Consider the following 15,309-nt stretch of genomic DNA (forward strand, 5'->3'; position numbering starts at 1 on the left):
CCAACAACCATGCCAAATTCAAAGTCACTTAAATCACCTTTCTTCCCCATTCTAATGCTCAGTGAATTGAACTGCAGCAGATTGTCTTGACCATGTCCAGATGCCTTGAGTTGTTGCCATGTGATTGAGTGATGGGAAATGTGCATTAATGAGCTGTTGGACAGGTGTGCCTAATAAAGTGGACAAAGAGTGTATTTTTAATTGCTTACAAACAGAGATTACTGTCGGGTTAAATGTTTGTGCCTGTGGTGCACAGTGTTCCTGAAGCCACCGAGGTGGCAGTGCCACAAGGTCTTGGCGCCCTCAATGCTGCTAATTCTTTGTTGAACGTCTCTTGAAAATAAGGCTCAACCTTCTTGTCAAAATTGTTTACCAAGCTCTTTTTTTATTACCCAGGAAGCACAGCGCATGATGGAGGCAGAAGAAGAAATAGAAATCCCCTTTGACGGTGGTGACCAGCTGGAAATTCCTGAAAAATCCCTTAAAATCAGGTTGGTGACAATATATGGTTGAGTGATGTATACTGCAGCTGAGACCTTTCTTTGTGCATGGTTTTATTTAAACATCGTGTTTTGGTAAGTCTGGACCTGTTTCTTTTGAGACAGATCTGACAGTGTAGTCTCCAGCACCTCATATGAGGAAGACACGAGCAGAGTGGTTGGTCTTTTGTTTATTAGCAGGCCTGCTGATTAGCGCATACAGCTTATGGTGTTAATCAGCTCTTACTGATTAACGCAGGGTATTTTGCACATCAGTGCGTGACTGCATGCTTATGAGGCTAAATCTACCTCTGACACATCTGCATTGGTTAACAGTGGTGGAAAACTACTGGCCCACCTCATTCAGCCCAACCTTTCCTATTGCAAAACAGCTTCATTATTTCCCTCTACTGCTTGGTAATGGGGTATGCCATATGCATCATCAACAGTAATATTATAATTGTTGTATAATTCAAGTTATGCAAGCAAAAATATCCCATACTTTATAACATTTTCCCAAATATCAGCACAATCACAAATGTGATATTGCATGTTTATACGACCCAAAAATTAAAATAACTTTATTACTCACTTTCCCTTCATTATGGTACCGAAAAATACCATGAAAGTTAATTGGTGACAGGTACAGTACCAGCAATATTCAAAATGTCTTCTTTTGCGTTCCACAGAAGAAAGAAACCTAAGTGTACGATGAGTAAATGATGGCAGAATCTTCATTTTTGGGTGAACTGTCCCTTTAATGAATGAGTTTAAGTAGTTTATAGACTCTGTTCTTTCTACTGTATATATTTAAATGATTAAACGATTGGTTCATTGAGGCAGGTGTTCTTGAGTCCTGACCTGAATTGAACTGAATCTTTTCCTACCTGATTTTGACATGCATAAATAATAATAATAATAATAATAATAAAAATGAAGAATTATGATAAAATTGGACCTAAATTCAAGCCAATGGAATTTATTTTTAACCCATGCCCACCTTGTAAAATTTTGGGACCCAACTTTTTTTTTTTTTTCCCCATATATATTGATTCAATTCATTTTACCTTCATTAATCTGGGGTTGCCACAGAGGAATGAACCGGCAACTTATCCAGAATATGTTTTACGCAGCGGATGCCCTTCCAGCTGCAACCCATCACTGGGAAACATCCATACACTCTCATTCACTCGCATACGGCCAATTTTAGCTTACCCAAATGTACCGAAACCCAAATGAACACCCAAACTCCACACAGAAATGCCGACTGACCCTGCAGAGACTCGAACCAGCGACCTTCTTGCTTTGAGGAGATCATGCTACCACTGCGCCACCATGATACCCTTTCAGAAATTGAAAAAAAATAATAATTCTAAACTTGAGGGTGCTTTCACACCTGTAGATTGGTTGTTTTGTTCCGAAACAAGGATTAAAATTGCTACAATGTTGCTTTTTGTTCCTGTTACGGTTCGCTTTCACATGGCAAAGTTTCTAAACGGACCAAAATAGCTAAAACAAGTCATGTGCGATTAAACTCTCCTGACATTGGTCAGAGTTCCACGGTTTATTTTTCAGAGTTCCACTCAGCTGTCGTGTGTCCTTATTTTAATTTATGACGATGAGCAATAAGACATTTTAAGCAAAAAGCTTTCATTTTGAATGGTGACACCCACAGACATCGTCACCAAATATAAATCAGAGGTAAGACTTTGTCATACATGGCTGTCTAGAATTATGCATTATAGGCTTTACATTATAGACCATTTCAATGTGGACATGTCATTGGCCCATCAACAATGCATATATTACCTATAATTTTCATGTGTGAGTTCCAAATGTAGTGTGACAGTTAAATGCATGATTCAATGACACATTTAGACAGGGACTAAATGCTGCCAGTTTTAATGTAATGTTTATTTATTTATAACAGACTTAAACCACTCAAGGTACCAGCACAAATCAGCAAAACAATTGTTTAATTATATATATATATATATATATATATATATATATATATATATATATATATATATATATATATATATATATATATATATATATATATATATATATATATATATATATATATATATATATATATATATATATACTTATAAAAGTCCCCAAATATTTTAAGAGATGATTTTTTTTTTTTGCACAATCCCTGCATGGTATTTAACATTTCATGTGTAAATTAGTGCTCAGTATTACCCAAACATATTAACAAAGGCCATCTCATTGACAGACAGCTGTTTGTCTATAAGCTTCACTAACAGCTTTCATGAGCATTATTTCACTCCATGGATGAGGGATAACTCTCTTTACATTAACTTTACAGACATTTCTATTCTAACAGTGACTATCGTACAGTAGATCGTTTAAATGACCGTTCAATTACTAATTCAATTTAATTCATGTTTATTTCTATAGCGCTTTTACAAAGTAGATAGTGTCAAAGCAGCTTAACAGAAATTCTAGTAAATTTGAAAGTGTGTCAGTCCAGTTCAGTTTAGTTCAGTTCAGTGTGGTTTAATTTTTACTGCTGAAAGTCCAAACACTGAAGAGCAAATCCATCGAGGTGCAGCTCCACAAGTCCCAAACCAAGCAAACCAGTGGCGACTAATCCACATTACTACATGGCTTCCTAGATTTCTTGATTCTGATTGGTCAGTTGTTCAATTAGGTCAGATATTTTATTATATGTAAGTAACAGAATTAAAGTGGTAATTCCCAGATGAAATTGAAATTATTTCACTCGCTCTCTGAGTATTCAGGATGTAAGTCAATGTTTGCCTCAATTAATCTACTGGCACGTTGAACGGAAAAAAAAAAATAAAAAATAAGCATATAAAGCAAAACAAAATGATTACCTGTGGATAATTATGATATATTTAGATCTGATGAAGTGAAACTATCTGTCTATGCAAGACATTATTTACATTGTCATCTGGGATTTTGCTTTAAAAATCCCAAGTAGACCTGTCACAATAATCAATATATCGAGTTATTGCACAACACATGGACTATCATCACTCCTTTTAGCAGTATATATCACCCATACATAAAAAACAATTCTAGCAACATTTTAGACATCTGTACACTAATTGACAAAAGTCTTGTTACCTATCCAAGTTTTAGGAACAACAAATAATAACCTGACTTCTAGTTGATCATTTGGTATCAGAAGTGGCTTATATGAAAGGTAAAGGCCTCTAGATTACCAAAATAAAATATGCTCATGCCTTGATTTTTAATTAATTAATTAGGACAGTAAGGTCTGACTTTGCTTAGACAAAAGTCTTGTCACTTAACAGAAATAATGTACAGTATAGAATATAAAGTCATGGTGCAGTGGAGAAAGAATTAATATTGTGTATGACTCCCATGAACTTGGAGGACTGCATCCACACATCTCTGCAATGACTCAAATAACTTATTAATAAAGTCATCTGGAATGGCAAAGAAAGCGTTCTTGCTGGACTCCCAGAGTTCATCAAGATTTTTTGCATTCATCTTCAATGCCATCTTACCCCAGACATGCTCAATAATGTTCATGTCTTGTGACTTGGCTGGCCAATCCTGGAGCACCTTGACCTTCTTTGCTTTCAGGAACTTTGATGTGGAGGCTAAAGTATGAGAAGGAGAACTCTCCTGCTGAAGAATTTGCCCTCTCCTGTGGTTTGTAATGTAATGGGCAGAACAAATGTCTTGATACCTCAGGCTGTTGATATTGTCATCCATTCTGTAGATCTTTCACATGCCCCTATACTGAATGTAACCCCAAAACATGATTATTCCGTCACCAAACTTGACTTTTTTCTGTGAGAATCTTGGGTCCATGAGTGTTCTAATATGTCTTCTGCGTATTTGTGATGATTGGGATGCAGTTCAACAGATGATTCATCTGAAAATCTACCTTCTGGCACTTTTCCAAATAATCAACTAGAAGTCAAGTTATTATTTGTTGCTCTTACAGCTGGGATTGATGACAAGACTTTTGTCAGGTAGTGTATTGTACAACAAAAAATAGATATTTTGACAGGCCTAATCCCAAGAAATGATTATATGTCATTTAAACAGATCTAAGACCTTTCAGTGTCCTTTTATATTTAATTAATCTCATCAACACCCAGATAACTTCTATCGTCTTCCAGAAGAAAGTTAGCTTCAAGAGGTTGATGTTTAGCTTTCTATCTACTGGTGAAGTTGCTTTAATAACTAATATGACATACATGAACATCATTTTATCACAACATAAAATATTGACTGAAATAACATGCAGATTGGTGTTTGATTATCATTATCGTGCTTTATTAACGAATTGGCCATCAGACACTGGTGAACAGATGTGTGTGTTGAAGGCATAAGTGCTCTGATGTGTGTTTTCTGCAGCACTGACCCGTCTGTGGTTAACATTTCTGATGAGATGGCCAAAATCGCTGCGTGGAAAGCTGTTGCCACCAGCTCTGACTCTGCCACACTATTGAAAGCTAGTGCCAGGTAGCTGTTGTTCCTCTAACCAGCCGTCTGCTGTTCAACTCTTCTTCTCACATTATAACTCTCGCTGCTTTCTGCCGTTGCTTCAGCGCTCAGCCTGATTTTCTGCTCATACATGAAGCTGTCCGGAGGACTTGTGCTTTTCAATCTGTCTGTCTGTTTTAATATGAAAAACACGAAGAGCTTTTTTAATGAGGGATGCTGATGATATTCAGGCATGGGACGGTATAGGATTCTGATGGTATAATAACATTGAATAAAAGTATCACGGTTTTACAGTGTAGTGATTACTGCTCTAAAATATATTCTTTTTAAATGCTTGGGTATAAAACAACACCTTTTTCCCCATTGAACACACTTTATTTTATGTTAAGGAACATTTAAAATATTTTGGAACAGTAAACATGTCAGGCTAAATAATTCAAATAAATCACTGTCTTCATTCCTTTCAAAAACACAGATTTCTTTATTTAAAAAGGCGTCTTTGGATATCTCTTTTCATTGGATGTAATGTAAGCCACTGCACTGTTCAGGTCTATAGCATGCTTGGATGTTGGTTTATAAGCGATTTGTTTTTTAGATGTTTGCTGAATCGTGGGCATAAAATAGTCGTAAATGCATTCATTCATTCATCAAGGGGTCCTTGATCATCTGGGGTCCCCACGGCGAAAAAACTATTCCAGCATATGTTTTATGCAGTGGATGCCCTTCCAGCTGCAACCCAGTACTGGGAAACACCCATACACTCTCACACTTATACACTATGGCCAATTTAGTCGATGCAATTCAACTATAGTGCACGTCTTTGGCCTGTGGGGGAAACCGGAGCACCCGAGGAAACCTACGCCAACATGGGGAGAACATGCAAACTCCACACGGAAATGCCAACTGGTCCAGCTGGGACTCGAACCAGCGACCTTTTTGCTGTGAGGCAACAGTGCTAACCACTGAGCCACTGTGCCACCTAGTCATAAAAATAAACAAATAATAAATAAAAAAAAAACATACATATATCGTAGGAATGGTATAACAGAAAAAAATTTGTTTTTTAAACCTTAATTTTTCTTTTTTTTCCAAACCAAGGTAAACCTTGAAACTGGTTATCTTCCCATGCCTACTGATATTTATCAGCCAATATTGGATTCACGTAAATCTATTTGCAGTAATATGAAAAATGTGGATACCTATGGTTTATTAATGACTTTGAGGTAATGAGTTAAATAATCCTTTAAATAATCGAACATTTTTCTCACAGCAACATCATTAAAAAAATGTTGTGCTTCAAACTATTGGTCAGTTTAAGCTAAAATGGAAAATAATGTTTTTTTTTTTTTGTTTTTTTGGAGTATCAAAATTTGTCATTTGCATATGGCAACAGCACTGGCTTTATTTGTTAAGCTTATTAATTAAATGTGTTCTATGACCGTGGTCCCCAACCTTTTTATCACCACAGACCAGTCAACGCTTGACAATTTTACCGCGGCTCAGGATGGGGAAGGGTGGCGATGAGCGACTATCAACCGCTTTCTCAGAGGATGACAAGCTGACAAAAGTTTTATTTATGGAGAAAATGTAAAACAGTGCTTTGTACTCCATATCAAATATGAAGCTGATCAGTCAGTCCTTTCACATAATTCGCAACATTCTGAAGATGTGCGCGCCTCCATTGGAAATAACGAAATTGCACACGGAAAAGACGTGATTTGTGAATGGCAGCCATCATGTGCAATCTCCAGCAGTTGATTATCATCTTGCACAGACATGCTGGATTCACCTGATTTGTTAACAAATGGGTTGCGAATCCATTCTTTGGCAGTTTAGTTTGTGGGTACTTCATGGGGCTTTTCCTCTTCGCAAAGAAACTTTCCAAAGATATCTGTTTCTTACTCATTTTGCTAGCTTGTGGGTGAAATTTTGTCGCTCAAGTGACCAAATACGGTTATGGTTTAAAATAAAAGATTGTTCAGACTCCAATAGTAAATTTGCAGCCTGGTACCAATTGATCCACGGACCAATAGCGTTCCGCAGCCCGGGGTTGGGGACTACTGTTCTATGATATGTCAAGTAAAAGTTACTGTTGGTAAAAATAAAGTATATTGAATAGCAAATATCACCTTTGAAGAATGAAGATTGATTAAATTGTGCGTCTCTTAAAATGTTGGAAAAGCGAATGTTCTGTAAAACTAATTTAAAAGTGGAAAAAGTTAGTACTGTATGCAATGGACTAAAATCAGTGTCTGAATCAGATGTTTTTTGTTAAAATCGTTATCAGTGCATATAAATTAATCCTCAAATCAGCACAGATTAGGATGATTTATGAAGGATCATGTGATGCTGAAGACTGGAGTGATGATGCTGAACATTCAGCATTGCATCACTGAGAAAAATTATATCTTAAAGTAAATTCAGCGCTCATTTTCAGTTTATTTGGACCCAAGAAATGGAGGAAAAACTAGTGTAAATTTGGCAGGAGCACTGTGTCTGTTTGACGTGTCATCTGATCAGTATCACAATCAGGTCGAAAAGTAAAAAAAAGTTGAGGAGAGATTGTTAATTCTCTTCAAAAGCCAGGTGAGCAGTATAAGTTTCTAAAGCTAAAACCTTAATTTTTCCGTTATGTAGTTAATAACGAAAGATATATTACACGACCTCGCGTTGTTTCCATGTCACTTCTCGCGTTTGTTTGGTTGTGAGATGTTGTTTGGACAAAGTTGTCTGTGATTCTTCCTATTTTAGTCATGCAGTGTGAACTCCCCTGTCGCCAATCCATCCTACAGTGTAAACAGCACTGACCGATTGTTACCCTAGATAGTCATGCAGTGTGAAAACATCCGTGACACGACTACTTTGAAAATCATGCTGTCTGAACTCGGCATAAGAATTCAGATTTCAACATCTCTTAAGGCAGATTTATACATATGCGCCGAGTGATCGGCGTGACCCACGGCGCATGCCTTTCACGTAGTCGTGCATTTATACTTCTGCATGCTGTTTGTGTTGCTCTACAATGACACTTCTGAAATGCTAGCTGGCAGGTTATGTTCCTCTGTATCGAGTTTCTTCATGAACGCTACCTTAATGTACAAGTAGCTAAAACTCGCCTATTCAGAGGTGGAAACCGGAGGACGCGCAACAACTTTAATCATAAGGTAAACACAAAACATCTGGAGCTTCTTCACAAGACTCGACACTTGTAAACAATCCACACTCTCAGCACCGCCCCCACTCGGCACAGCAACAAAGTCGTCCAATCACAGAGCTTGCAGCCACGCAAAGGCTGCGCCGGACCATATGCATGCGCTTAATACAGAAGTATAAATCAGGCTTTACTGTAGTGAACAAACACTTTTTAATCAGTGTGGTTTTATTTTATTGCAATAAAATAAATGTTGCTTTTCAGGTGTGGTTTTGATGCAGTTGTCTTCGTGCTGTTCTCTCTTGTTGATAATGCTTGTGAAATGTGTGTGCTGGATATGCTTTTGCACATTTCTGATGTGTGATGTCATTTAATGCTGCTAATACCTTCGAGAAAAATGCTGCCCTAAAAAACTGTGAGTGAATCTGTCCTTCAGCTGTCCTCTGTTTTACAGTGAGGAGAAGACGGCCTGCATTAAGATCCGTGTGGAAGATGAAGATGAGGATGAGGAGGACAAGCGTGTGGATACAGAGACATCTTTATGAGATTCACTGTGGTCCCTTCCCAGAATCCTCTAGTCTGAGCTCTGCTGCTGCTCACCTGTGAGTCAAGCCAAAGGTAGAGAAGCCGACATATGACTTCCAGGTGTATTTATCCCAGTTTCTCTTTTAAACCACAACCAACAAGCTCGTTTTATTTTCTACAAGTTAGTTTTTAATATTCAAAAAAGCACCATTTGAGAGGTAAAGGGTGCTGTGAGCAACCCAGACTGTTAGGTTTCACTTTTTTATTTTCTTATTTAATTTTCTCAACATATGTATGAAGACAAAGTCTTTTAGAGTTAGTTTTACACGCAAACACTGTTTATAACGGTACCGGTTATCAAATCGTCACTTTAGATGTTCTTTTTAGTACATTTAGACCTGTTGTTTGTTGCAGAGTGCTGATTTTTTTTAAATACGTAAATGCACATATTAGAAAAACGTCAAATGTTATGACGAGAGAAAAAAAGTGTATAAAGCACACTTTAAAATGTCACGTGTTAAAAAGAAGATATAATTAATGTACTTTAACTGTAAAATAATCATATTAAATTGATGGTCTAAAAGATTATTGATGATTTATGTAATTATAATATATGAGATCAGAATAAGAACGAATGGAAGTCTGTTAAATCAATTCCTGCAAATAAATTGAGGTCAGAAATATTCAAGCTTGCTGTAAATTGTCTAAAATGGGATAGTTCACTCAGAAACTCAATCTGCTGTTCATTTACTTTCCTTCAAGCAGTCTAAGATACAGATGACTTTCTTTTTCTTCAGTAGAGCTGATATTAGATGAAATTTGGCGATTTATTAAATGCATGTCAACAGTTTTAGAGTAATGCCTTCTAATATTTTGAGATAAAAAAATAAAAAAAAACATAGAGACAAAACAAAGTAACGCCTGTTGCTATTGATGATACACTGATGTCTCAGCCAATTCGAATGGTATCACTCAATTGAATGGGCGTTATTAGCTGATAGATATGGGCCAGTAGAGGCCTTTTGGGTCTACTGGTTTGCTATGAAGGCTGTTATCATCCATCCACATGGTTAATCCGCTATAGATCACATACAGCTGCAGCCGAGAATTATTTATATTATTTATTAAGTTTCCCATTAATAGTATTTTAATAACGTCTACCTCTACTCCAACCCTAAACCCAACCACCACAGTAATGTAAAACAGATCTGACTTCCAATTATGACTTAACTCAAAATAATGACCTGTTGAAATTATGACATGTTGAAATTATAAGTCATAATTGTAACTTAACTCAAAATTATGACCTGTTGAAATTATGAGATAAGTTACAATTATGACTTATAATTTCAACATGTCATAATTTCAAGTTGTCATAATTGTAACTTTATAATTTTAATATCATAATTTCGAGTTAAGTCATAAATGTTGAAATTATGAGATAAAACATTACAATTATGACCTGAAATTGACTCAAAATTATGACTTGTTGAAATTATGAGATAAAACATTACAATTATGACCTGAAATTGACTCGAAATTGTGACTTGTTGAAATTATGAGATAAAAATTCCAAATATGACTTAACTCGAAATTATGATTTGTTGAAATTATGAGATAACTTTTGTATTGTAACTTTTTATCTCATAATTTCAACATGAGATAAAAGTTACAATTATGACTCAACTCGAAATTGACTTTTTTTTTAAATTATGAGATAAAAAGTTACAATGACTTATAATTTCATGTCATAATTTCAAGTCAAGTTTAAATACATAAAACGTTACAATTATGACTTGAAATTGACATGAAATTATGATAGTTACAACTTTGACAACACCAAGTTATGATCTGTTGTGACTTGCTGAAATTATGAGATAACTTTTTGTATTGTATTTGTATTGTAATGTACCGTCACAGTAATGTAAAAACAGATCTGGGGTCTTCTCTATTAGTATAGCTGATTAACCATGTGGATGAACGAGAACAGCCTTGTTACCAAATGATTCAAAGATCATTTCTTTTTTTTTTTCTTTTTTTGTTTAGGTAAGTGGTCATAAACCATTTATTTAGGCTGAATTTAAGTCAAACATTACTAAATTGAATTTGTATGAAACAAAAAAAATCCTGTGTATCTCGGCTGGTCTGAGAATCAGAAAATGAACAGAACATTTCACAATTTTTGGGTGAACTACCCCTTCATCAATAGCAGCCCCCCCCCCCCCCCCACAACCCCAATTTGTTATATGTTTACATGGTTCATTTTTAGTGTTATGAAGTAGTATTTTATATTGTTAGTACTTGTGATTTTGACACTGTGTTAATCGACTAATTTATTAACAGTCATTGAATGAGGCAAAAGCATTTCTACATTGTTGTTGACCTGTCATTTCTTTCCTCTTCTGTTACTGGTGTGAATGTGCACTTTAGATAGGCTGGCCATCACGGCTTTAGGCCTGACAACATCTTATTTAATCTAGTCTCAGGAATCCTCCCCTTTTTTTGCACACTACTCCTTCACATGTGCTTTTCATCTAATGAGAAATCTGTTCATTTTACACTGGACTAAACCTAATAATTAATCAAAATCTACGAAGCCCCTTGATCTTTTAAATGCTACAGATGTTGAAGGCCTTTTTTTGTAATATTTATGATACTCCAACAAAGAAATTGTTGTTTATTTTATAATTTTTTTTAAGTATGTGTATATTTATATATATGTTTTTAGGAGTTGCCAAGTATAGTCTTGATCTTCGTAAAACAACGCTCACACCGCTTTCATAAATCCCACAATACAAAATGAAATACCTCTGACTACTGTATGTGAAGGTGGAAGTCAGTCGCTTGTTTAAATGTGATCAATTCATGTAGAAGTCTGCGGGAGGGAGTAATACTGAACATACATGCGGTTAGTATCTTCCTTCACACTGATTTTAGGACTCTGGACAAGTATTGCTGCCGTTGAGCTTCTGTCTGCAGCGTGTACATGAACTGTTTCTGCTCAGTTTCCCCCTGTGAGCTGGCCAAATCAACATTTAAGAAAATGTACTGTAGGAGATTTGTGCCTACGTCAGATATCAAGAGAAAGAAAGAGAGCTGCCTTTTGTAATGTTGATAAAAATTGTTTATTAAAGAAATAAAGCTAATTAACCATCTCTGTTGTCTTTTATTTACGGTTTGGTTTTTATTTCTTTTTGTATTATCCAGATGTTATTGACAAGTCGTTATTGTATGTAAAACACTTTTATAATGTATATACTCATCATCTACTATCATTAGCAGATGGAACAGAATTTGGTGGGAAGCTGGGTTTGTATTACAGTGTGCACATGGTGAAATATATTCATATAGAGAACGGTTACTCAGACTGTGCTGAACATGAAACTATAAGCTTAAAATGTAAAAAGATCTTGTTGATATGTAAGATTTATTAAGTCTATTATTGAAGCCCATTTCTGCCTGGTAAGAAAAAAAAACTGATGATTTACTGAATTGAAATTACGAGATTAATATGAGCTAAATTTTCTTATCTTTATTTAATCATCTTTATGAGGTAAATGAGGACCTAACTAAAGATGATTACTTCATTCAAAATTACATGACAAAGTCGAAATTATGACCTGATGACCAACTCTAAATTATGACTTATCGTAATTTTCACTTTTTATCTTGACTTGAAACTTATGAAAGTTATAATTCTGATCATTTGAGAGTGTGATAATGATTTAACTCAACTATGATATAAGTTATAATTGGAACTTTTCATCTTATAATTTCAACAGGATAAAAAGTTACAATTATGATTTATTATTTCAACAAGTCATAATTTCGAGTTAAGTCGTAATTGCAACTTTTTAATCTTATAATTTCAACACAAGTCATAATTAGAACTTTTTAATCTCATGTTGAAATTATGAATTAACTTAAAATTATGACTCTCGTTGAAATTGAGATAAAAAAATTTTTACATTTTGACAACTTGAAATTGACATGTTGAAATTGAGTCTCAATTATGACTTAACTTGAAATTATGATGTGTTGAAATTGAGAGATGAAAGTTGCAATTTTGACAACTCAAAATTGACTTGTTGAAATTCTTGTTGAGAAGTTGCAATTATGACTTAAATTATGATTTGCTGAAATTCTGAGATAACGTTACAATTATGAATTGAAATTGATTTGTTGAAATTATTAGATAAAATGTTAAATGCCAACTGACCCTGCCAAGGCTCGAACCAGTGACCTTCTTGCTGTAAGGCGATTTCATGTTTCATTAATCATAGTTTAAAAAATGAAGTGACACATTTACATGGTTGTCGCCACCTACTGGCTGAAAGGTATAATTTCTACAATGATGTCAAATTGAGAAGTCAAAAGGCTTTGCTTCCATACACTAAAATATGGAAATGACTATCTTGGGAAAAAAATAAGACACATTTTAGTCATAATAAAAAATCATATAAAGTCATTTTAATAACCCTTAGACAGGATTTGTTTTTAAACGTAAACACGTTAAAAGACTCAATTCCTCCATATTGTATCTGAAGTAAATGTATCTTGATTTAAAACTAAAATACTGAAGATTTCCAATGTTTCACAGTGCAGTACCATGACATGTCAACAAGGCATGAAGTTCGAGTGGTCAGTGGTCTCAAACTTAATTCCCAGAGGGCTACAGCTCTTCACAGTTTAGCTTCAACCACCTCCAATCTAATAGTCCTAAATAGCTTACCCAATTAATCAAGGTGTTCAAGACTGTGTTTGATTAGGGTTGGAGCAAAACTGTGCAGAGCTGCGGCCCTCCAGGAATCATGTTTGAGACCGCTGTCTTAAACTGTTAAAGAGCAAATGAAGACTGCACGAGATCTCAAAAACAAAACACCCAATGAATAATTAAAATAAACCATTTAATTGGTGAAATACGAAATGTCACTGTTTCACATAAAGAGAACGATGAAAGAGAGCAGTTGTTGAAGTTCACTTGTATGACAGATGAAATGTAAAGGACACTTTATTACAACAGAACACATGCTACAGATCGATACCTTAAATTAAACTCTGGCAGTGATTTCAGTCCTATTATTATCAATGAAAACATCTGTTGCCATTTTCTGAAACTTGCAGAAAAATGTGCACAACACTAGCAAGAATCTGAACACTGATAATGAGGATGACAATAACAAAAACACCATTTCACAACCTCTCTAATTAGGGGTGACGGATCACGATTGATCTGTGATTCGTACGGATCACAACCCACAGTTTGGAACACACGTGACCCACAGATCAATACATTATTTTACTGGTAGATTAATCCTAAATTTGTAACCATCACAGAGAGATCGCTGTGTCATTCAAATCACATGTATAAAAGCATTTAGGCTTTCCTGTAAAATATAATGAATCATTCAGGTTGTGCTGAGTTTTATTAAAGGTGTTTTCTGTAATTACTTGTTTAGCCTGCATTCAGTGCCATGCACAGATGCAGGAATTTACGCTAAGTGGGAGGCTGAGAGGGGCACCTCAAACGATGAAGGCAGAGGCTCTAGCCACCGGACCACCCCCTTGTGCACGGCCCTGCCTGCAATAATGCATTCAGTGTAAGCTACACGATTAATCATTAAAAGATCAGGATCTCAACACCCACGCAACATAAATAATAAATGATGAATATTTGCATGTTTATTAATCCTTCGAATCGCTGCATTCAAATCTGTGTTTGAAAACCGCAAACATCTTAAAAAGAGATGAAGTCTTTAGTCTTCTGAGTTATAAACAGTCAAATAACACAGAAGTACTGGGAGAGCAGTTTATAGTTTAGATAAAAACACTGATGTTTATGGTAAAGATCAAAATAACCAACTTACGCATTTAACTTGCCGCTCAAAAATGAAAGTTGTTGGCAGCAATAACACTATTTATATAACATTATATAGCCATCAAAAATATGCCACTGAATAATTCTTCAAAGACGATCATCTAGCAATGAAACAAAGTTTTATGAGTGAATCACTGAATTATTTCTTGAAAATGAGACTCTTAATTTGTACGACCCAGCTTTGTTTTTAATGTTAAGCCGCCTTTCCACTGCACACAACATTCAGACAGGACTATCGGAAGACTTTTCAGTTTGTCGTGCACCATGGAAGAGAATAAAGGAGTGCAAAAGCAAGAGCCTTTATTCTCCATGCGTTCACCATGGTTGAATAAATGAATACTAGAAACTCATAGACCGCTATAAATTTTGGTGGGATTGTGGAGACAACATAAACAAAAATAATATTTTCATTACTCGTGTATGAATAGAAATGTTTTTTTTTATATATATTTTTTTTTAATCTTGTGCACATGGACCTGCTTGGACATCACTGGAATACATCACATCTGGTCGGCCAGTCGCATACGGTCTAGTCGCAGTCAAATTAGGGTTGCACGGTTTACCGGTACTATGGTAGTATCCCGATAAACTGGCTTCAAAATATTGGCAGTGCCACTGTAGTTTGTAAATGGTAGTATCGTCATTAATGGTCTATCTACAATAGATAATGTTGCATGTGGAAAAGTCACTAAAATGATCACACGCTTGTGCAACAATAGACCATTTTATTTTATAGTTTGTGGAGCCCTTTAAGGCTGTAAAAGTTTTCTGATGTTTCAAATGCACACCTGAAT

The 15,309-nt window shown here is 35.4% G+C and overlaps 1 protein-coding gene across 6 annotated transcripts in view; it reads left to right on the plus strand.

The window, feature by feature from the left end:
* Positions 1-9,889, plus strand: part of slc4a7 (solute carrier family 4 member 7) — an 84,783-nt gene extending 74,894 nt beyond the window's left edge. For 4 of the 6 annotated variants that reach the window (XM_056474674.1, XM_056474678.1, XM_056474673.1 and 1 more), the window contains 3 exons: positions 397-491; positions 4,872-4,979; positions 8,567-9,889. In XM_056474674.1, coding sequence (XP_056330649.1) covers positions 397-491; positions 4,872-4,979; positions 8,567-8,657 — 294 coding nt within the window. In that variant the 3' untranslated portion in view covers positions 8,658-9,889. Of the gene's footprint in view, positions 1-396; positions 492-605; positions 658-4,871; positions 4,980-8,566 lie in introns of all 6 variants that reach the window. The other 2 variants (XM_056474677.1, XM_056474676.1) reach the window with 2 other exon arrangements.
* Positions 9,890-15,309: the final 5,420 nt, after the last annotated feature.

The sequence above is a fragment of the Danio aesculapii genome, chromosome 16 (genome assembly GCF_903798145.1).
Source record: "Danio aesculapii chromosome 16, fDanAes4.1, whole genome shotgun sequence".
Classification (NCBI taxonomy): Eukaryota; Metazoa; Chordata; class Actinopteri; order Cypriniformes; family Danionidae; genus Danio; species Danio aesculapii.